The sequence below is a fragment of the Pagrus pagrus genome (assembly GCF_965226575.1).
Source record: "Pagrus pagrus genome assembly, chromosome: 9".
Taxonomy (NCBI): Eukaryota; Metazoa; Chordata; class Actinopteri; order Spariformes; family Sparidae; genus Pagrus; species Pagrus pagrus.
This window is the reverse complement of record NC_140193.1, coordinates 6,384,574-6,407,515: the sequence shown is the minus strand read 5'-3', so window position 1 is coordinate 6,407,515 and position 22,942 is coordinate 6,384,574. Positions and strand designations below refer to the sequence as shown.

The following is a 22,942-nucleotide window of genomic DNA, read 5'->3' as shown; positions in this document are numbered from 1 at the left end:
CAGGTTTATGAACCACACTTTTCTGGGGCTGTAGTGGGATATGTACAGTAATACCCCGTCCAGTAACTCACTGCCACCACACCAGAAACTAATTAAGTTGTGACATCTAATTGGTTTTTTAGGACTTCTTTACTATTAAAGGTGTGTTTTCAATCCAAAACTTTCCTATAAAGCAATTTAAAGTTGCATTTTCGTCCTCATTAACTAAATTCAAATCCATTTTTAAATATTATGAAACCTCCTTTGTTCACATTGATGTTTGCTAGCATGGACCTCCTCCCTCTTGCTGTTTCCGGTGCTTTGCTATTTTTCTTTGTACGTTCCCGGCATCAACTTTCAATCAGTGGGATTTTGTTAAATGTGTAAGGCGTGGTATGCTAACGAAACAACATGCTCAATAGTGCTACTAGTGGTCAACAAGTCTAAAGCTGTGTCCCTGTGTTTTATTTCATTCCATCTTGTAGTGACTTTTCATGAGATAATTAAAAAGCTTTGGCCTGCTGGTCGTGTTAACTGAAGAGTCAGGGAATCGCCAACGTCAGAGGGATTCATCCTCTTGGGACCATGAATGTCTGTATAAAATCTATGGCAGTTAATCCAATAGTTGTTGGGATATTTATGTCTGGACCAAAGTGGTGGACTGTCCGACAGCCTCCGAGCCAAATACTAACATGGCTAATACTAGCGTAGCTATAATTAAATGCTCTTGTGCATACCCAGACTTTAATGCAGCATGTACAGTACCGGCCAAATGTAAGCAGTTAAGTACATGATGCAGAAACGTGTTTTACTTTTTGGTGTTTCAGCTTTCTTGTGCGCTCTTTGTCATATTTCATCTCCTCATTAGTCACTTTTCTTTTTATCCTAAAACCATCCAAACCTACATCATATGTGACACTTCTTAAATCTTATTTTCTTATTTAATCTAGGCAGAGTAAAGACAGACAGAAGTTTGACATGGCTTACAGAACTCATTTGGATTAGCTGTAAGAAAAACGGTCAATATTTATTACTTTTTGGGTTTTAGGAGTGACTTGTGTTGGTCTCATGTTCTTGGTTGGCGAACATTGTTACAGTATTTGAGATTTGGACAAAATCTGTTTGCTTAAGATTGCTTTTGGGAGCATCTGCATTTGTAACTGCTTTATTAGCTTGTGTGCTATTCTGAGAAAAGGATTGCAAGGAAGTTTTATTTTGAAAACTGCAGTGTAGGGATATGACATGAATATCGCATTGATGTGCGGCTTACTTTGAATGTATATTTAATGGCTTTGCTTGACAGTTCCTAAATGTAAACCACTCAGAGACTGCACTGTTTTGCTTTTTCACTTAAAAATGACTTAGCTGACATTTAGGAACATGTTTAGGTGTAAAGTTTGGTGAATTTTGTGCTTCTGCTAGTATTTCTCTATCATGTTAATATGGCAAATACTATCCTATTGTCTTCTTTTACTGCAAGGGAACAACAGAGAGCCTCTGATTTTTTTTTATAAGTAATTCCACCTACTGTGAAGCAAACACCTCATGAGAGCTGCTGGGATGCCAATGACTCAATAGTGCTTTCTATTTTCAGTTCTACCAATGACTGTTTTTTTTTCTCTCTGCTAGAGGAAAATAGTCAAATTTTTCAGTGGGTGAAGCTGAAGCAAAGAAGGAAGAAAGAAGTTGATTTTCTCCTGAAACTACTGAAACGCTTCTATTTAATGCAGATGCTGATGAGATCGTTATAAAGGATAAAGACTCAGCAACAATTCAGCTGCAGCACATTTAGTACAATTAGCTTAGCTGTGCTAATGAGACCCTCAGGGTGGCAACTTTAAAAGTCAAATAATTGTAATTAAATAGAGTCCACTGCAACGGATAAACTCAATTTAATCTTGGATACGCAGATCATGAAATACTTATTATAATATGTCAAACTAGCATACCACTTTTGTCTTCACACCTGTGATTTAATCCTTAAAAAAAAATGCATGATTGAAATGTGTCACCTTCAGCATCGCTGGGAATTTTCAGTCCCTTTCACCAAACACTGTTAAAGACTAAACTGAACAGAATAATGTAGTTTGTTGGTTTCTATGGTAACAGTGTGCTCTCTCTGCTTCTTCTGCTGCCACTTTGTAAACATTGTTTTCCACTGATGCCAAAAAAGATCAAAAATTGTCTGACTTCAACTTTGTAAATGGTTTTTGTTTTGTCACCGATTTCTCCTGTACTTTCAGATTCATTGAAACATATTTTCAATTGTTTTATTTTAATTTATTTTTTATTTTTCAGATTCCGAAACAACAGAGGATGAAGGTGGAGACCAATTTGAGACCAAAGAAGATGGAGGGGATGTTGAGGACCAGGCTGTGCCCACAGGTATCCACCATGTCCCCAGCTTGCAACTATTCCTTTTGCTAATATAATGCCACAATACTACAACTTTTTTAGATACTGAGAATTCTGATATGTGTTAAAAGAAGCTGTTGCTCGGCTTCCAAGTGCTATATTGGCGGCAACTGGACTTGTTTCAGTTTCTCAAAGACATTTCACCTCTCATCTGAGAAGCTTCTTTAGTTCTAACTAACTGGAAGGGAGTTTCAGGTCCAAGTCCAAGTCCAGTTGCCTATGATCTAGCACTTAGAAATACCATGACCTGGTTGACTGAGAACCTTCATCAACATGTTGCTCAGCTGCTTTTCAAGCTGCATTAATTGATTTTATTCTATTTTTTGACCACTTACAGGCAGTGAAATGAGCTGAAAGCATTGCTTTGACATATTATCACATTATAAAGTTTAAGTCCAAGAAAGCATATACTTGTAATGTAAACATTTAGCATACCTAGAGCAACGTTTATGCTGGAAAACCAAAACAATGAGCTCAAAGGCACTAAAATGCTCTGTAGAGCTGAGGGGACCTGCAAAAAACTGATCGATCGTTAATTCCATTGGTTCGTCAGTAGAGTAACCCCTTTTAAAATGTGTCATTTGATGCAATGTTTTGGATCAGTGCATCTTTACATTTGCAAGTACCTGATTGCTTACCTGTACAATATGTCATACCTCCTCTGAGATGCAGTGATGGACAAATGTGCAGAAGATGACAAAAGAACATATGGACATGAGGATAGCTCTAATACATCCAGGTGAGAAAGAAATGTGCCAGTCTAAATTCCCTACTAAAATACAATACTTCACAGACTGTGAATTACTAATTACCGACTGATTCCAAGAGATTTTGCTTTAATCCTCTATTTCAGGAACCAGTCAGAGAATTTCTCAAGAGAATCTCCACCACAAGTCCTCCCACCACCATCCCCAAGACTTGTCAAACGTCCCTCGACCTCTCCCATGCCAAGTCGCTCTGGTTCAACTACGCCTATCAACTTACGGAAGAAGGCTCTGTTGCCAACTGAATACCAAGACACGGTGCCTGGGGAGTTTGAAGAAAAGGTTAAGCAGCCAAAGTCCCTTTCCCAAGGTAACACCCAGGACTCCAGACCACAGACTCCAGTGAGCGACTACTCACGGAAAGAATTTACTCCCAGACCGTCCCCGAAGCTTACCAGGGCAAGCTCAAAGGTCTTTGAGAAGGTCCGTGGCCTAGAAGAGCGGAGACGAAGCCTTGATATTCCAGAGGGTTCCATCTCGGGAAGATCCTGGGCGGGGTTCAATCGTGCTGGATCTGTGGATTCAGATGATGGAGGAAGCCGGTTAGGCATCTCTAGAGAAAGTTCAAGGGAAGATCTTAGGGAAGCTTTGAAAGAGGATGCTGCTGAACGAAGATCTATGTTCAGACAGAGAGCTGCTTCGCTGGAGGAGAAACCTCGCGTCTCCCAAAAAGTTCAGGACATTGAGAATAAGTTCACTGAGGAGCTGCAGCGCATTAAGAAACTTGTAGGTAAACCTCACATGAAGAAGTCATTTTCCACTGAACAGCTCTCTCTGAAGGCCAAGCAGCGCCAGCCTCTCAGGAAAATTGAACCTATTCCTCCACAAGTCCTTCAAAAGCTCCAAGAACGGGAACGTGCCCAGTGGGAAAAGGAACAGAGAGAAAAGGAACTAAGTCAGCAACCAATGCAGCAACAACAGCAAATACCGCAAGACCAGCATAGATCCCAACCCCTAAAGACAGCCAGTACTGGTACAACAACTGTAACAGTCAGTAGATTTGGAGAAGTTGCAGGCACCCCGGAGTCCATGCAGTTATCTGACCTACCAGGACAGCGATCAGTGAGGGAATTAAGTAGAGTCAGCCCAGTTACAGAAATCATTCAGAGGTCATCATCACCAGCGTTATATTATCAACAAAGGGCCGAGTCGCCAAGCAGAAATGTTGCTGAGATGACATTACGCAAGGTTGAGCGAAGGCCACCAAGTCCGCTTGTGCAAAGGGTATCTCGAATGCAAGAATCTCAGCACATCCAAGACGCTCTCGCACAAACATCACAAAAGGATGAGACTTCGGGGAGAAAGACGCCAATAGAACTCGTATTAAGAAAAATTGAAAACAGACCTGAAAGTCCACTGGTACAAAAAAGGTCAATCATCGTGCAAGACCTTCCTCCTCAACCTCCTCCTAAAGCCTCAAGGATGTCACCTGTAACTCCAATGGAGGAGAAAATGGAAGTGGAGCTATCTAAACCCGCCTTAAAGATAAGAATCCCCGCTATTATTGTTGAAGATGAAAAAATGGAGGAGGACGTTCCTGTAAAGACGAGTGAGCCTCAGCAGATTAGTACCGGTGCCAAAGAGGGACAACAGCCGAAGACCAAAGGAAAGAAACGTCGCACTCGACCCTTGTCTCCAGAGTTAGGTTAGATTTGTTTTGCTTCTTTCAATTCACTTTCCTAAAGCGTCGTGTGAAGTTCGATTCTGCTTGTTTTTCAATTAAATTAAGCAGTTACTCATTCCTTACTCGAGGGGGCTTTCCTCTAATTTGATCACAGAAAAAAAACATGACTTCAGGCTTGTGTTTTGTTAAACCGTGCAGATTCGTCAGATGATTCTTATGTGTCTGCTGGAGAAGACCCAATGGAGGCCCCTGTGTTTGAGTTTCCCCTCCACGACGCCGTAGCATCTGCTGGTGCAGATGTGCTACTAAAATGCATCATTGCCGGCACCCCAACTCCTGAAGGTGACATGTTGTACTTTGTGTTGTAACAACAAAAACCTCGAGGGTGAGCTTGAATTGTATAATTTAGCAATCATTTACCTTCTCTGCCATCTCTGTTAAAGTTACCTGGAGGAGAGACAACACTGAAATCACCAGCTTTGCACATTACACAGTCAAAGTGGAGGGTGAACGACATAGTCTGCTCATCAAATCAGCTAGAATGAGTGATGGAGGAAAATACTGTGCGACTGCTGCTAATCAGATGGGCAAAGCGTCCAGCAGTGCTACCCTTATAGTCAAAGCAGGTAAGTTTTTACTTTTGTGACTATATACAGAACTGATTAATGGAGATTTATTGTTCTTTTTCTTATTTCTGACTCTTTGAAACTTGAAACCTCATCTTAAAGTTGATATGTTTTCATCTACAGTTCAGGTTTTGATTGTGTGTTTGGTGCAGACATTAACAAAAAGAGTTCGCTGCTGCGACCGACGCTGATAAATATCTCTGCCCATTGAACCTGGATGAAGTTATTTATTCTCGTGAACAGAGAATTGTTGTGTGTTGTGTTTCAGCTGATTTCTCTCCTGCTCCTTTGTCATTATCTCTCTGAGCAAAATGTCTGTGCCATATATTCCAGCTGAACAACCTCACTTATAGTTACCATAGCAACTCAGAGGCGAAACTGAACCTATAATTTGCCCACTGAGGCTCCCTGACTCCACCCACTGTGAATCCACTATTGTTTAGATAACATATTTGACATCTCGGATTCTAATTATATTTTAAGGGGTTGCTTTGTTTTTTTCTTTTCTTTTCTCTCTTTGTTTTTTTTTTAAATACATGAACCCCTTGATCTCCTGTTTTCTCATCGACCTGTGCTGTCAGTCAGAAAAAATAAAGTTTCCAGAGTGAGCTGGATTGTACAAAACTACAAAATGAAACATAACGCAACACTGTTGTTTTTTGCAGAGACCGCACAAGAGCCGAGGGGAAACCTTGGCGTGCCTATGGATATCAGCAGCCCTATTACATCTGATGAGGAGTATCTCAGTCCCCTGGAGGAAAGCATGGATTTTGGAGGGCCAGAGCCGAGGCGAAGCATTGACTCACGATTCAGGAAACCCCCTGCATTCCTGGTGAGACCGTACAGAGCTGGGCCTAATTGTCTTCTCCTTTTAGAGTATGGCATATCTATTTTTAGCATTGACACTTACTCAACTGCATTTTTGACTGGTTGGTTGCAGACTATTGCATGAAAATGTTCTATGCACAGGATGTCCTTGATTCTGTCTATAATAATTCATCCCATCAGCACATCTGTCGATTAAAACTTGCAGGTAAGATGCATCTCTTCGGCTTTTAACTTACATTACATCTCAAACAGGTAACAATGAGTGATCAAGCTGTCATTGAAGGACAGGAGGTCACCATGTCTGTCCGAATAAGTGGACAACCCAAACCCATGCTCTATTGGTAGGTCCCCTCACTTCATCAAACTGCTCAAACTCATTGCGTGCATGGGACATGGAAAAGACTTTTCTCTGTGTCTGTGCCTGACTGCATACGTTTGCTCAGGATCATGCTGCTTTATTGCATCTGTTAAAGGAAGTGGAAGCTTAATGTTTACTGCCTAACAATCTCCAGGCTGACAGAAAGAGTCTTAATAGGGAAAGGGGATGAATAACACGCTTCCCCCAATTACCACGGAGCTGCTCAGTGCCCAGAAACACAAATGTCTTGCTGAACTAATGAGCCCTTCGACAACAATCTGGAATTCACATACAGTGCTGAAGGCATCCAAAAAAAGAGCCAGACCTGATTGCACTTCTTTCTTCACCATGGTCAGATCCTTTATTGTTTATAGAGCCCTTCCTCATGTCAGCCAGTGGTTCTTTATTGCTCTTGTTAGCTGCTGCAGCAGCTCCAAAGAATGAGGCTGAAGATATGTTCCATATTTTTCTCATCCCATAAAAAGACCAAAGCCGGATATGTCTTATTCCTCTGTGCAATACAGCTCAGTTGTTGTTGTGGAACTACTAAATCACTTTACTGTTAACTGCTCCTTCAGCACAGTGAGCATTGGCACTATGTTTGATTTTGAGTCAGTCCCACATGCACCATCCTGCTGCTGTAAATACTCACAAATGCACCATCTATGGTGTCGAATTAAAAATACTTTCTCACACCTCTCAATAGTGTGAGAAAGGATGGTGACGGTTATGATTATTCAGCACGGCTCGCTAGTTTTCTCCGTTTTGCGTTAGTACTAGCTCATTTTACTGATGAGGGGAACAGGGCATGCTCTGGGCCAGATGAGACGTGCATGAAGCACAAGGCAGGATCTGCTTTGCATATACCCTTTATAGAGTGTTTTGAATTCAAACAAATGATCACAGATCAACATTTACATTTTTCCTGCGTCCTAATGGCAGCTCAAATTTCAAATAAAAAGTTACAGATGAAATGTGTTGACAGATGGACTAACACATTGCAGGTTTTGGTCTTTTCATGGGAGACAAGAATAGGCTGAATCACTCTGGCATGTTCTGTCATTGCAGTTAGTCATGACTCTCGAGAGACAATAGCAGAAAAGAAAGTGCTAAACATAATACTGCCAGTCCTGGTAATAATAACGTATCCAACCCCACACCCACTTTTATACCACCCAGAATAGAGCTTGCAGTTGAAGGAGTGTGTGCTTGGTCATCCTTCATCGCATATATTAAACTGAGTGGCGTATGAGTGATTCATCTCTTGTTTTTATAACATAGCAACAATTGTTCCGTTATTTCTGCTCCATTGTAGGCTGAGGGACAGAGTCACGGTGAAAACGGGCCCACGTCACATTGTGCGGGAGACGGAAGATGGCACTTTCCAAATGACCATCAAGTCCGCAGTGAGATCAGACTCTGGGATTTACACCTGTAAGATCATTAATGAGTACGGCACCAAGCAGTGTGAAGGAAAGCTGGAGGTAAAAGGTACGCTTCTTTTTGAATCTACAGGTGTTTGCTGTTACTTTTTAACAAATCAGAAATACAGATTTTCCCTCTTACCTGTAGTGCTATTTATCCAATACCACTACAGGTAAGAGGGAAACAAGTGTTTTTGATTGTGGGGTGAACTGTCCCTTTAAGAATCTACAAGTCGTACAATACCATATATGTTAACTTCTTCCGGTGGATAATTAATCTGTTTTTTGTTACTCTGTCGTGAAAACTATTTGCTACTGCAAAAACACTCCTGCCACTAGTTTGCATATTAGACAGCATCCCTATACACTGATGTCTTTATCTTTATTTGATCACAACTATGTACAATACAGTGAAACTGGTTCCCTGCATTTAACCCATCCGGAGGAAACAGTGGGCAGCGGTTGTGCCCAGGGACCAACTCCAGATCTGAGTCAGGTCCTTGGTCAAGGGCACTGACTGGAGAATTAACCTAGTGTGCACATTTTGATGGTGGGGAGAAACCAGAGTACCTGGAGCAAACCCACGCAAGCACGGGTGGAACATGCAAAGTCTGCGCAGAAAGGCCCTGCCCCAGTGGGATTTGAACCCAGGACGTATCGTATCGTATCGTATCGTATCGTATCGTATCGTATCGTATCGTATCGTATCATATCGCGTCGTACCTTCTTGCTGTGAGGCAACAGCGCTAACCACTGTGAAAAAGTGAAATGGAAAAAAAAAGTGAAAAGAAACGCAAAATAACAAGTGATCATAGTTCACAATAAGTAAACAGTATACTGTGGTCTACATGGGATACAAACCCCTTTCTGCTGAGTGAGAGTTCTGCACTTAGCCCACTCAGCCAACAGCGTTTCCAGATGTGAGTTGCTTCCTCTGAATTTGAAATGATGGTCCTGGAACAATATTTACACAAGACACAAAAGTTATTAAATCACAACAGTGTGAGTGGTCAGTTGCACTGATGGTCCTGGAACAACACAAATTATCATGCTGTAGGAACAAACAAACAGGGCTATATCAGATACACTGACTGGTATCACTTGACAGCACTCTTTACAAAATGTATTTTATCTCCACCCAGCACCACCAGTTGAGCCGGGTCTGGCTGTCATCCGCCCGGTCAGGGACATCACGGCCAAGGCTGGAGAGACAGTTTTGTTTGAGTGTCATGTCATTGGACCGAAGGACACCGATGTGGACTGGCTGGCAGATGGGAAACTGATCCAGCCGGCATTGCTCAACTGTAAGATGCACTTTGATGGAAGAAAGTGCCGCCTGCTGCTCAACTCCGTCCATGAGGACGACAGCGGGACGTACATGTGCAAGCTAAGCACGGCTAAGGGTATGATTCATGATTAAATATCACAGTCTGTGTGATGTCAAATTAATTAATTTATTGTTCTGTCTGCCTCTTCTTCTACTTATGAATTAAAATGTTTACTCTTCAGAGGAAGTGACATCATGTGGCAAACTCAAAGTCATCCCTTCAATTGAACCTCTCTTCACCCGTAAGCTGGACGTTCTTGAAGTCATCGAGGGACGAAATGCTCGATTTGACTGTAAAGTCAGTGGGACGCCACCTCCTAAGGTCACCTGGAGCCACTTTGGTAGGGCTGTATATAGATTTTTTTATTATAACGTTTAACCAGACCATCCATGCCCTTTGTGAAATTGGGGTTTCCCTTTTTCTTTACTTTTTTCTTTTATTTCTTACCCTCTCTTTTCTGTTTAGACCATCTACTAAAAGAAAGCGAGGACATTCGTATTCTTCAGGAGGGCGGCCGCCACTCTCTCATCATTGCTCATGTGACCAGTGAGGATGAGGGTTTTTTCACGGTCACGGCCCGTAACAATCAAGGCGAGGCAGAGAGCTCCGCCGAACTTTACATACAAGAACCTCGGCCGGCCATCTCCTCACAGATGTAAGAGCGTGTTCATCTTTCACTGTTGCCGCTTATGGGTTAAAAAATGTCATTTCTGTGCAGTAACTGACATTTGTTCTCTTCCCTTCAGGGCTAAGCTGGAGAAGATGCCATCGATCCCAGAGGAGCCGGAGGTCCCAGAGAACGAGGTGGAACGTTTCACCATGCCCGACTTCATCAAACCGCTTTACGACCTGGATGTGATTGAGGGAAAGGAGGCTGTGCTCAAATGTAAAGTGGCTGGTTTGCCTTACCCCACCATCGTCTGGTTCCACAACGGCAAAAGGATCGAGAGCACCGAGGACAGAAAGATGACACAGTGTAAGTGGATTAATGTTCAATGAATGTTCAAGCATTTGCAAAGCTATTAAACTCTGGGCTATTTATTCCAGACTGCTCTTATTTTGCATTTTTATTGGAAGTTTTCATTAAAATTAATATTTTAATGAAAATGAAAATGAAGCAAGAGATTAATCAATTGACTGTAGGAAAGAAAACTTTAATATTAAATGACTATGGCCCTGTTATGGCTGTACAAACCGTATATTGTTTAAACTAACACTAACCTGCCCCTGTCCCTGCGTGTCATTAACCACCACATTATCAATGCAGTATATATTATATTAATGAATTTATAAGAAGAAAAGTTTTTGTTAATGTTTGCTTAAAGAGTCTAACTGACCAGTACACTTCATAGCCTTTCTTCTCTGCTTTCTCCTGCAGTCCGTGACGTCCACAGCCTGGTCATCCGCTCTGTGTGTCACGCACACGGTGGTGTCTACAAGAGTGTCATCTCTAACAAAGTTGGCAAGGCCACCTGCTATGCCCACCTCTACGTCACAGGTGACTTTCATTCATTTTTCGGCTTGCAGCTCAACAGAAACCCAAGGGGCCTCATGCAAGATCCAGGTATGATCTGATGCTACTTCAGAGGCAGCTGTACTATTATTATTTTCTTGTCTCTTTTTAAAATATTCTCAACAACAGAGAGGTCTATTAAAAGGACTACATGTAATTACATCTGACAGCAGTACTTGAAAGTACTTGAAAGGTAATATTTTTGTCAATGAAATTTGCCAAAAATGGAGCAGAACAGGCAGTCCTGTGTGACAATTGTAGGGCTTTAGATAATGCTAATGAGGAAATCTCACAAATCCACAACTCCTGATGAACAGATGGCATTCATCAGGCTGAAACGAGCAATTTCCGACAAATGTACAGGCAAGGGCAGATCAGAATCATTTATGGACCTCTAATGCCATTGTGATAATTTCCAGATATCCTGCCCGACCCTCCTGATGGGACTCCGGTGATAGAATCCATCACCGGTAAAACCATCACCTTAAGCTGGAAGAAACCAAGGAGGCTGGACCCGTCCATTGGTACGTAAGATTGATATTTTAAATTGATTTGTTCATCAGATTAAAAAAGGAAATTAGATTTTTATTTCAAGGATTTATCCCGCTGTGTGAAAGCTCATCTGACAAATGATCTCTAACACAGAAAAAGACATAAAGATCTTCAACAGTCTACTGTTGTAAAATGTCACTGACAGACAGATATACACATGTAGATTTATATGCTTTCTACACTGACTGATAGGGAAATGGACCTCATTTTAAGATCTTCATATTAGTTTCAACATTGTGCTGCAGAATTTTGCATTGAAACCCCTTTTCTTTTAGATCCCAGCTCCCTGATGTACGCCATCCAACAACAAGCCCTGGGCTCCATCCAGTGGACCATCATAGCTTCTGGCCTGAAGGAGACCACCTACACCATCACCACCCTCTCCAAGAGTGTGCGCTATGCTTTCAGGATCCTGACCATCACCTCCAAAGCCTTCAGCAAGCCCTCATCTGCCACGGACCCAGTGCAGCTCCTGGACAGAGGTACATTCAGATTCATAGAGCATCCGTCCATCTTTAAATGTGCATGACCTGTTTATTAAATATTATCTGTGCGCACATTGTCTTCCAGGTGCCTATCTTCAGGAGGCTCCAGTGATTATTGATAAGCCAGACATTGTGTATGTGATGGAAAACCAGTCAGTCTCCATCACAGTCACACTCAATCATGTCAACGCTGCAGTCATCTGGAAGAGGTATCTGTCTCTTTGTTGTCAAGCTTCTTATTAGTGTGTCTTTTTCTGTATTTTTTTGCTTAGAAAAAGAAAATATGAGTCAAAAAGCAACTTACTTTCCCAACAATTGTTTCTCCAATATATGCATTGTATTCGTATACAGTCGTCGTTGTTGTTGTCATTAAACAAATAAAAACCTTTTATACTGCAGTTGTAACTGTAGATTTTAACATCCATGCTGTTATCACATGATAAGCTATTTAATTAAGTCAAATGAGGGTGAGGTCACCACCTAGTGGATCAAGGGTATTGCAGGACGGTCAGGGTGTATGACCGACGAGGCATAAATACAGTATGACAGTGCAAACAGGCAGCTGTTTAATTCCAAGTGATTATCAAAGATTCCAGCACAGTGACAAAAGGGTCTATCGTTGTACCCTGGCTTAACACTCTAGCAAGAGCCAAACCTCCGCTGCTCTCCTATCGACAGTGTATTTATCTTTGTTGACAATATAAATACTTTTTCTGCAGGAGGGGAGCTGTTCTGTCCAGCAAGCCAGGCCTGTACGAGATGACAATGCCAGATGACGACCAGCACACGCTCAAGCTGCTCAGAGTGAAGAGTGCTGACATCGGAGAGATGATGTTTCTGGCCTCCAACAAATATGGCAGTGACAGCTGCACCTTCAATGTGGAGATAGCGGGTAGGCAGTAGATTCATTTATTCATCTGTCTGAACATGATGCAATTTGGTATTTTACCTTTGCAACTCCGTCCGCAGCTCCACCAACGTTTGAAACTATCATGGAGGACTTGGATGTCCGTACTGGGGAGACCCCTCGCTTTGCTGTGGTTGTGGAGGGCAAACCTGTTCCCGACATACTCTGGTTCAAGGTTTTTATCCGTTTTTAAACTTTAAAAATTGAAATGTACCCAAGTAGATTGTTTTTTTTTTAATAAATCTTCAAAGAACCATTGCTGAAATGTACAGTGTTTGCTTTCAGAATGACATCCTGCTGTCGGAGAGCAGTCATTACACGTTTGTGTACGATGATAATGAATGCTCCCTGGTTGTCCTAAACGCTCGTCCAGAAGACTCCGGTGTTTACACCTGCACTGCGAGGAACTTGGCAGGATCTGTGTCCTGTAAAGCTGAACTCACCATTCATGAAGGTAAGCGGTCGACAAAAAAGCTATAAAATCTAACAGTCTCTTGAAGTGAAGGAACATCCAGTCTCGTGTGTGATTAGATGTGTATTTCCCTTTATCCAATTAAAAAACTTGCTCATTACTGCAGCTAAAGTCAAAGAGGATCCGATGGAAGATGAGCAGACTATCCTGCGGAAAATGCGCAGACTGACTGACCACTACGACATCCACAACGAAATTAGAAGGTGAGCGATTTTTAAGGACACATTTAGTCCCATATTTTGATGCAAGAGAAACGTGTCATCATGCTGTTCTGAACAGATCGAGAATTATCTCAGATTTAAGTGTTTCCTCCTGATTTGTTTTCCTCCAGAGGTGCATTTTCCTATATAAAACGTGTGACGCAGAAGGTGGGCAAAATGGAGTATGCTGCCAAATTTATTTCCACACGGGCCAAGAAGAAGGCATCTGCTCTGAGAGAGATGAACCTGCTTTCCAAGCTGGACCACGAGAGAGTCCTTTACTTCCACGATGCCTTTGAGAAAAAGAACGCAGTCATTATCATCACTGAATTGTATCCTTATTATGCAGTGAGAACACAGAGTACTCACTCTGGTGCAGAGTACACAATTAGCCTCTGAAAGTAAGTGAAATGATCTGAATTAAAACGTTTTTTTACTGTCACTTCAAGCTTTGTGTTGTTCTGAAAAGCTTTTCATAAGAAAATACTCTCTTGTTAAAAGTGGAATAAAGATGCGTACGTACCGTTAAGCCTTAATTCATCTTTGAAGATGCCACGAGGAGCTGCTTGACAGATTCATAAAGAAATCTGCAGTAATGGAGTCTGATGTAAGTCCTTTTTCTTGACTGAACGGCAAATCTTAAACTAAACATTTTGGTGTTGATTTCAATGTAGTAATCACATGTACGTAATTTAAAGATCTAATAAATAACAGCTGTACTGGCACGTTTGTGTTCTGGGATCACCAGGTGCGTTCATGTATAAGACAACTGCTTGAGGGACTGGATTACCTTCATCATCTAAACATCATACACCTGGACATCAAGGTAGATACTCGTGGATCCTCAGTCATTGTCACTGTTTCATGTAAAAGCTTTATATTAAAAAGAAATCTTCAAACTCGCACTGGTACTGTTTTTTCTGATGGCAGAAATAATAAAATATATTTTTCTCATTCTCTCCGAAGCCTGATAACATCCTCATGGCGGACCCCCCTAGTGATCAGATCCGAATCTGTGACTTCGGCAACGCAGTGGTGTTCACACCCGATGAGGCTCAGTACTGCAAATACGGCACACCAGAATTTGTTGCACCAGAAATTGTCAATCAGACCCCTGTGTCAAAAGCATCAGACATCTGGTAGAGTACCTCTTTAAATTACCCCCCAACAGCCTGTTTGTTTTGTCTTTACCCACAACCTTTTTCTAATTATCTTCTTTATTTTCCCAGGCCAGTTGGCGTTATTGCATATCTGTGGTGAGTAAGATCACTGTCATTATAATAATTGATTTTCTTCATGATTAAACGTATTCCAGGATGCTGACGTCAGTGTCAGTTTATGACATGTTTGCCTATTCAGGCACAATTCATAGGCTTGTTACTAAATGTAAGTATTTCCTTATGTTATCAGTCTGACAGGCGTTTCTCCATTCGCTGGAGAGAATGACCGCAGCTCCGTACTGAACATCAGGAACTATAACGTGGCCTTCGAGGAGAGCATGTTTGCTGAGCTTTGCCGAGAAGCCAAAGGGTTCATCATAAAGCTGCTGGTAGCAGACAGGCTGTGAGTAACACTGCTGGATCTTTTTTTTTTTCAAGGTTTAATGTGTGTCAGTAAACTTTACAGAAAATTACTCAACACAAACACAAACACAAACATCACGTCAACAAAGAGATAATGACATGAATTGTGCTGTTTGTCCTTGCAATAGACGCTTCATTCACTACTCTCAGGTTTAATATCATATTTTTTAGATTTTCATGTAATATCATAATGTTTTTATTTAGTATTTCAAAATTGTATTTGCTATGTTTATCCTTTATGGCTTATTTTTATATAAGTTTTTATATAATTTCTTTGATTTACAAAGCTGGTAAACAACTCTGTAAGAATGACTCACTGTCATTGAAGCCACAACATTTTCTTACTGTCTTTTTACATACTTGATCAGGAACAGTTTCTCTATGCAAAGTCGCTCATGTTAATCATTTTGTCTGAATATTAGATGCTTATCAAATGGACATCTGGTATCATACTGCTTTTCATTTAGAGTTGGCTTAGACAGTGCACTTTATTAAGCCATATAATGTAACAAATGTTCATGAACCTGGAAAACTGAATTATGTCTTAATGTCTCTCTAGGAGACCTGATACTCAGGAATGTCTCCGACACCCCTGGTTCAAGGTAAGACGAGGCCAGTGGCACTTCACGCTACACTGATAACCATTCATAACCTCTTTCTGCATTAATTTCTACTTGACAATACTGAGCAAGGTCCCATTCTTAATTTCATTACAGACACTTAGCAAGGGGAAGGCCATAAATACAGAGGCCCTGAAGAAGTTTGTATCTCGCAGAAAATGGCAGGTGAGAGATGTTGTATTTACTATTTGGGTTTTCTACATAGCATTATTCCTTTATGCCTGTAAATTATTAAATGGCCATGTTTTTCCATTTTTTTATGGTATCAATTTTCTTTTTTCACAGCGTTCACTAATCAGCTATAAATCAAAGATGGTCATGAGGTCCATACCTGAGTTGCTAAACGATTCGTCCAGCCACATCTCCATTGCAGTACCCAGGCACCTTAAAGAAGGTTCGCCTTTGCCATCATCATCCTCCGATTCTGATGAAGACATTGATGAATTGCCATTTATTCCAATGCCGCTTAACATGGAATTCTCCGGCTCAAGGAAGTCGCTGAATGACATCCAGACCAGTGAGCAGGAAACGGGAAAGCAGGATGGAACCAGTAAATGGTCTGGATCTCCTGTTCAAGTCCAGGAGGCGATGGAGTGCGAGCCAAAACAAACGGAAAAAGAGGGGGTTGAATCAACAGGTAAAAGCCGTCAGCGGAAAAGGTCATCCCAGGACAATGACAAGGGTTCCTCAGATGAAGAATCGCCTGGTGAATTGCCGCAAAAGTCAGAGATGGCTAGAAAACCCCTGAGAAGGGGTTCAAGCATGGAGTCAGACAAACCAGAGGGCGGACGGCGAAGAGGAGAGCTAAGACGTGGAGGCTCAGCGGACAGTGCGTTGCTGCTCCGGATTACACCCGAGGAGGGACCCGAAGAAGGAAACCAAGAGGATGGCAGGAGAGTTCTCAAGAAAGCTGTCTCTATGGAACTACCGAGGAGAAGCACCAGCCCAGGAACTGCCAAGATGAGTCAAGAAGATTATGCTCTGAAACTGGAGATGATGAGGCAGCGACTGCTTCGTGGTGGCTCTGCGGACAAGAAGATGAGTGGACTGAGAGGACCTCTGTTGGAAACATTAGGGATGGGAGATGAAAATCGTGCAATATCCTCAGATCGCTACTCTCGTACTGCTCGTTTGGGCCCACCTCCGCTAACTAGAGCCGCATCGAGTGATTCAGCAAGGGACGAAGTTCCTAAACCCAAAGTTTTGCGCAAAACTGCATCTTTCAGTCAGGGTGATTCAGAACCCATACCTTTACACCGCCGGTTAGGAGCTCCCTTGGAGATTCCCTTGGCACAGGTAGAAGAGAGAAGACTCAAAGAGGCCATATCTATGTCATCTCTCACTGAGCAAATCAGGCTAGACTCCCGTCCAGTGACTCCCAGGGAACCTTCGCCAAGACCACCGACACCAGAGTCCATGATGCAGGAAAGTCCAACCAAAACAGAAAGCGAGGAATCATTTATGGAGAAAGAGACGAAGTCTGATGAGGCTATGAATGAAAAGATGGATGGGCTGACAACCGATAGCAATTTTGATGAGAGATCGAGCACAAGTGGCTTCTCAGAGAAGGATATGAGCATATCAGAAGAACCAATGATTGAATCCGAGTACATGGGCCAGAGAATTCCTACACCTCCTCTTGCAGTTCAGAGCTCTAAACTAGAGGAAAAAATGGAGGAAGAAGAAAGAGAAAAAGAGGAAGAAGTAAAGGAAGAGATTATGAAAGAAGAAGAGGAAAGAATTGTCAGTGTTGCTGAATTAAACGCTAAAGAAAATGAAAAGGTTTCTGAGGAAAAGATTGAAGAAGAAGTAAATAAGCCTGCTAAGTCTTCTGACATTATGATAACCACAAGCTCTGTTATGGTCAGACCAACACAAGAATATTCTCATAGCTCAGAAAATGTTTTGTCAACTTATGCGCCACCCTCGCTTCCTTCTCGAGTTGTTCTTCCAGATGGAAGGACTTCAGCATATGCCAGTATTATGCAGACCATCATGGTCCCTTCACTTCAGCCTGTCAGCGAAGAATCTTTAGGCCCCTCTTCACCTGTTGTTGTACCAGCCACCTCACCATATTCAACTGAGACAGGTTTACCAACATCCTCACCTGCCAGCTTACCTGGTCAACTAAAGCCAGTCATCATATCAACCACTGAACACCCTGCTGTATACTCCAGGGTAGCATCGCCTGAAATGATCACAAAAGAACCGAGTCCACCATTGACTGTCACACATTCCTCATCCCAACAAGAGCTCCCACCAGGAATGGACCTTAAAGACATTAGCTCTGAAGAGGTCTTTGAGGCTCGCTTCAAAAAACGTGAGTCTTCCCTGACGAGAAGTCTGAAATTTCTGTCACGGTCAAAGAATGAGGAAAAAGCACAAGCAGACTCTACAGAGTCAAGTGAGGAGATATACAGACCTGGGCCAATTGGTGCACCACTGGAATTATCACAGAGGAGACTTGAAGAGAAATCAAAGTCAGTCCAGGACCTTCGTGAAGCTCAAAAGGACCAAGGCTTTATGAGAAGGCTCTCTTTGCGCCTGAAGAGAACTCCGTCTGCTGAGCGCAAGGAAGAAACGACCAAAGACGAAGACTCATTTGCTTCGAGACGTAGGCTTTCTTGGACCCTCGGCAATAGAGGGTCACAGGAAAAGAAGGAAGTAGAGATGTCCCGCATGGATGGTGGAGGTGATGCAGTGACGGAACAAGATGAAAAGGATAAGAAACCTTATGAGTCGCCGGCCTTGGCAATGCGCAGAAAGATTGAATCAACAGTGGCTGGTATCTCCACAAGAATTCGCAGCTACTCAGAGGAAAGGAAAGCATCACAGGACAAAGACACAAAGAGGACACCCATTCTTTCCATGCTTCGGCGTTCAGTGTCCGAGAACCGTGGTCCAAAGGTTCCCAGTGTCCCTCAGAACCAGCTGGCATCTCAGGCCAGCAACGGTGCCTCAACAGAGTCTCTAGACTCTATGTCCAGCCTCAAGTCCGACACATCAAAGGGTATGAAGACATTACTTACACATCTCATTGAAAATTTGACTCCATGTTTGACTATAGAGTGCTATCTTAAATGCATAATGATTGATTTGTGGATCGGTTGATTTTTCTTGCTTGCAAAGGTGTGGAGGCTGAGCGCAGATCCCGCTGGGATCGATGGGGTCTGACCAGAGGGAGGCGAGACAAGACGGTATCACAGCCTGACATACCAACAGCAATCTCCAGAGACGGTAGTTCACTACGGTCACGCCAGTACTCCAAACTGGCTTCTGGTAAGTCACGCAAGAGTGTACAGCATATGAAGAGACTGTGATTGCACGGTGTCAATGAGAGTTACAATGAATCCTTTTCTTCTTTTGGGTTAGATAAGAAGACCAAATTTAAATCAGTCCATTAAATGTGAGGCAAAAGCCAGCAGCCGGTTAGCTTAGCTTAGCAGAAGGAGTGGAAACGGCTAGCGTGGCTCTGTTCTTCTCCTTCATCACCGTGAGGTTGCCAGGTAACCAGCTAATACTTCAGGAAGTGGCTGCTCCCGGCCAAGAAATAGTCTGGCACGTAAACCCGAGCCCCAAGGAAGTGCATCAAGCCTCGAAGCAAACACAGTGGCCAAGCCCTTTAATTACATCACCCAAGTCTTTGTCCCATTGATTTCACTGTGAAAAAGAAGTGGCTGCAAAATGATGGATTGACATTTTTGAGTGTCATAACTCCCACAAAATGACTCGTTTCTCCATCAGAATATAATCTGTTCAGTCTGATAACATTTGGAAAGTATAGAAAAGGCTGGCGGAGGTCTCCAGTGTGCACATAGACCATGCCCAGAATGCATTCATCCGCGTAATTTCTTCACCACGGGAAGTGTTTTGATTTTATTTTGGAAAGGGCCCCGCCTCCAACACTATATCCAGTTCTCCTTAATACATCTGCTGTTAGAAAGCTTTTGTTACCTTCAAAGAGAGCCTGAATAGCTGTTTCCTTGTTTCCAGTCTATATTCTAACCATCTATATATATATAACATCTGATATAAGTTGTTTAATCTGCTTTTCTCCCAGATTTCCCTCCAGTATTCCACATCAAGCTGAGAGATCACGTCCTCCTGGAGGGGGATCCAGTCACACTCAGCTGTTTGCCAGCAGGCAGCCCCCACCCACACATCACCTGGATGAAAGGTAAGGATGATGTAATTATGTAAATAAGGCAGTATCACACAAATAGTCGTACAGATGGATGATCAGACTTACTTCACTTGCTAATTACAGTAATTTACATAATTATTCTCGGGTGCATGAGTGCAGACACATAATGATGGCTTACATTGTATCTCGCTGTATACTAACATATGGTACCAGAACAACAGATGTTGCATAAAGTGTATAAAGTAAAGGCACTGATTGAACAAACAGTTATGTGTGTTCTTACAGAATGTTTTTATAATCTCGACAGAACTTTCTTTTCATCCTTTATCACTTATAATAAGCACTTTTAACCTAAATATATCCATCATTATGACGATATTTATGCATGTGTGTTTCCTCAGATAAGAAGCCCCTGGAGATCGACGCCAGGATGAACATGATCGCCTGCCCTGATGGCCGGCAGCTTCTGATGATCATGCAGACCACCAAAAAGGATGCAGGGGTCTATGAATGCGTTGCTACAAACCCTCTGGCCACCGTGTCTAGCTCCTGCACGATATCTCTTGCTCGTAAGACCTGATAAATATATGACTTTTATGTCAGTCTGTGAGAAGCAGTGAAGCAATATGCAGTATATTATAAATAAACAGAGTAATAAATAATGTCCTAGTCTTGGCTGGGAAGAAACTGGTGGGCATGTAAGAGCCCAAGGACGGATGATGTGAGTGTCATACTGATATATTCTGTGTTTACAGGTCTTCCCAACCGTCCTGGGACCCCTGAAATACCTCAGAAGTACAACAACACAGCCTTGGTACTGTGGAGGCCTTCAGACACAATGGCCCCGTGCACATACTCTCTGGAGAGGAGAGCAGAGGGTCAGTGTTTACTAACAGTGATTTAATGTTTTATTCAGTTTTTAAGCTGGGCACACACTGCACGATTATTGAAGTGTTGTTTACCTTATACTATACGAGTGAATCGTCTGCGATATAAAGCAAAAGCTCATGATTTATGTGCTCACACTGCATGAAAAAACAAGGAAAGAAATCAGCGCTCATATTAGTCGCTATAGGAGGAGGATACATTAAAGAGAGGCATCTGCTGAGGACCACAACTCAACAAACCTGTCGCCATGGCACTGTTTTTGCCACTTTAGGTAGGCGCAGTGAGAAAAAAGGTCAATCTGTTGCTGACCACAAATTTCTGACTTGTTAGAAATTCGTCCCATGGCAATTCTCGAACAGAGCGACCGGTTGGCCCTCACTTCCCCTTTGTATACAACACGGCAAACGATGCCTGACAAAGCAAAAAAAGATGAGTCATGCAGCTCAAAAACCAGGTCAGAAACAGACTCAAAGCATACAGTGTATCCCCAGCTTCAGAGAGAGGACACTGATCAGATGTCCAGGAAAAATGCTTTTTAGATTGAACCCCCATCAGTGTCTGACTGAACGGGTTACATAGATCCACACATAATGTTCTGCCAAACCATATGTTGTGTATTCCTTCAAGCTATATATACTGGAGGTATACATATGTTTCACTGTGCAGCACATCAACTCACATCATCAACAAGAGCACATCAATAATACAACATGATCTTAAGGTTGCTATGGCAACATGTTGGCCACGGCCTACAGGTGAAGATGAAGCAGTGATCTATACGGCAGATGAGATCTGCCAGCCTGGAACATAAATACATTATATAAGCCTCAACAGCTTACTGTAGAGCCAACACTCAACCGAATGGAAATGTTTAATCTACAGTATTGATACCCCCATAAATATGAAAAATAAGACTGGCTGAGGATTAGTGATATTGTGTATTTGATTTCTAATAATGGCAAGTGTGATATAATAACACTATAAACTGTGTCTTGAAATAACATACTGATGTTATTTTTCCTCCCCCAGGTGAGACCAACTGGTTGATCGTGGCTACAGGGGTGGCAGACTGTTATTACAATGTGGTTGACTTACCAGCAGGGGGCGCCTTCAGGTTTAGGGTGGCTTGTGTCAACAAAGCTGGCCAGGGCCCCTACAGCAACCTCTCAGAAGTCATAAGCATGGATGCTGCAGGTATGTATAAAGGAAAATATTGGATAATGTGTTGATTTTAGATAAAGCTGTACAAAATAATGTACGTTGGAACTGATTTTTATGTACTGTATTTAACCTAACTGCACAATGTGTTAAAGGGGAGGTGTCTTAGTTGTACATTGCATGTATGCAGTATATCAAGTCTTTTGTTTTTTATCAGAACCAGCTAAATCCAGCGCTCCTGTGGTGGTGAAGACTGTCCCAGCAACCACACCTCCTGCCCCTGTGGTGATGATGTCATCCATGAAAGTGCCTCCCATTAAACCAGCTCCTGGTAAATCCACCACAGTAACTCCCACCCCTCCCGCAACTTCAGCTCCTGCTCCATCTGTGACTAAATCTGCTTCTCCCGTAACAATCAAACCCCCAGTGCAGGCCGAAGCTAGCCGCCCCGCTGTCACTCCGCCCGTTACTACAGCTCCCCCCTCAGAACCAGCTCCTGCTCACACCACCACCGCTGTCCAAGCCCCGCCAGCCAAAGCCAAGACCACTCTTAGCATCAGTATGAGCAAACCTAAGAACAAGTTGGCGCCTCCGCCTGTTGTGCCACCCAAACCTCACAGTCCAATAAGCCTGGTCCCCACTATAATCACCAAACCTCCTTCTCCTGTGTCACCACCGGCACCCGTCATCGGGAAGCCTATTTCATCCGTTCCCATGTACAAGCCAACTGCGACCGCTCGTGTTACGCCGCCTTCTCAACCCAGTTCCACTCCGACGACCACCACCCCTTCAGTCACTACTGTGACCATCACACAGCCCGTGGTGGTGGTGCAGAGCTTGAGCCCTGTGCTGCAGGGAGGGGACAGCCGGAGTACCCCGTCCGGGCGGATCACACCGTCAGGACGAGCTACACCTTCGGGACGCAGGACGCCGCTGGGAAAGCCCGGAGAGGGATCTCTACGCCAGGGAGTTCCACAGAAGCCTTACACCTTTATGGATGAGAAAGCAAGGTAACGATAAAATCCCCCCCAAAACTGTATGTTGTTGTTCATTTTGTACATGATTACGGCTCTC

The 22,942-nt window shown here is 42.8% G+C and overlaps 1 protein-coding gene across 6 annotated transcripts in view; it reads left to right on the top strand.

Moving 5' to 3' along the window:
* Positions 1-22,942, top strand: part of spegb (striated muscle enriched protein kinase b) — a 38,263-nt gene that overhangs the window by 8,585 nt on the left and 6,736 nt on the right. Inside the window, exons 2-37 of one of the 6 annotated variants that reach the window (XM_084362851.1) lie at positions 2,278-2,364; positions 3,061-3,133; positions 3,248-4,803; positions 4,981-5,124; positions 5,226-5,408; positions 6,074-6,240; positions 6,489-6,577; positions 7,910-8,085; positions 9,161-9,421; positions 9,528-9,686; positions 9,812-10,001; positions 10,093-10,322; positions 10,725-10,910; positions 11,279-11,383; positions 11,687-11,893; positions 11,982-12,105; positions 12,616-12,788; positions 12,866-12,978; positions 13,089-13,257; positions 13,382-13,478; positions 13,607-13,807; positions 14,025-14,082; positions 14,224-14,301; positions 14,442-14,614; positions 14,705-14,731; positions 14,886-15,038; positions 15,618-15,660; positions 15,775-15,843; positions 15,964-18,688; positions 18,808-18,957; positions 19,739-19,855; positions 20,224-20,391; positions 20,578-20,700; positions 21,740-21,904; positions 22,086-22,199; positions 22,296-22,878. In XM_084362851.1, the coding sequence (XP_084218977.1) occupies positions 2,278-2,364; positions 3,061-3,133; positions 3,248-4,803; positions 4,981-5,124; positions 5,226-5,408; positions 6,074-6,240; positions 6,489-6,577; positions 7,910-8,085; positions 9,161-9,421; positions 9,528-9,686; positions 9,812-10,001; positions 10,093-10,322; positions 10,725-10,910; positions 11,279-11,383; positions 11,687-11,893; positions 11,982-12,105; positions 12,616-12,788; positions 12,866-12,978; positions 13,089-13,257; positions 13,382-13,478; positions 13,607-13,807; positions 14,025-14,082; positions 14,224-14,301; positions 14,442-14,614; positions 14,705-14,731; positions 14,886-15,038; positions 15,618-15,660; positions 15,775-15,843; positions 15,964-18,688; positions 18,808-18,957; positions 19,739-19,855; positions 20,224-20,391; positions 20,578-20,700; positions 21,740-21,904; positions 22,086-22,199; positions 22,296-22,878 (9,436 nt within the window). Of the gene's footprint in view, positions 1-2,160; positions 2,179-2,277; positions 2,365-3,060; positions 3,134-3,247; positions 4,804-4,980; positions 5,125-5,225; positions 5,409-6,073; positions 6,241-6,488; positions 6,578-7,909; positions 8,086-9,160; positions 9,422-9,527; positions 9,687-9,811; positions 10,002-10,092; positions 10,323-10,724; positions 10,911-11,278; positions 11,384-11,686; positions 11,894-11,981; positions 12,106-12,615; positions 12,789-12,865; positions 12,979-13,088; positions 13,258-13,381; positions 13,479-13,606; positions 13,808-14,024; positions 14,083-14,223; positions 14,302-14,441; positions 14,615-14,704; positions 14,732-14,885; positions 15,039-15,617; positions 15,661-15,774; positions 15,844-15,963; positions 18,689-18,807; positions 18,958-19,738; positions 19,856-20,223; positions 20,392-20,577; positions 20,701-21,739; positions 21,905-22,085; positions 22,879-22,942 lie in introns of those variants that run through there. The other 5 variants (XM_084362852.1, XM_084362850.1, XM_084362848.1 and 2 more) reach the window with 5 other exon arrangements.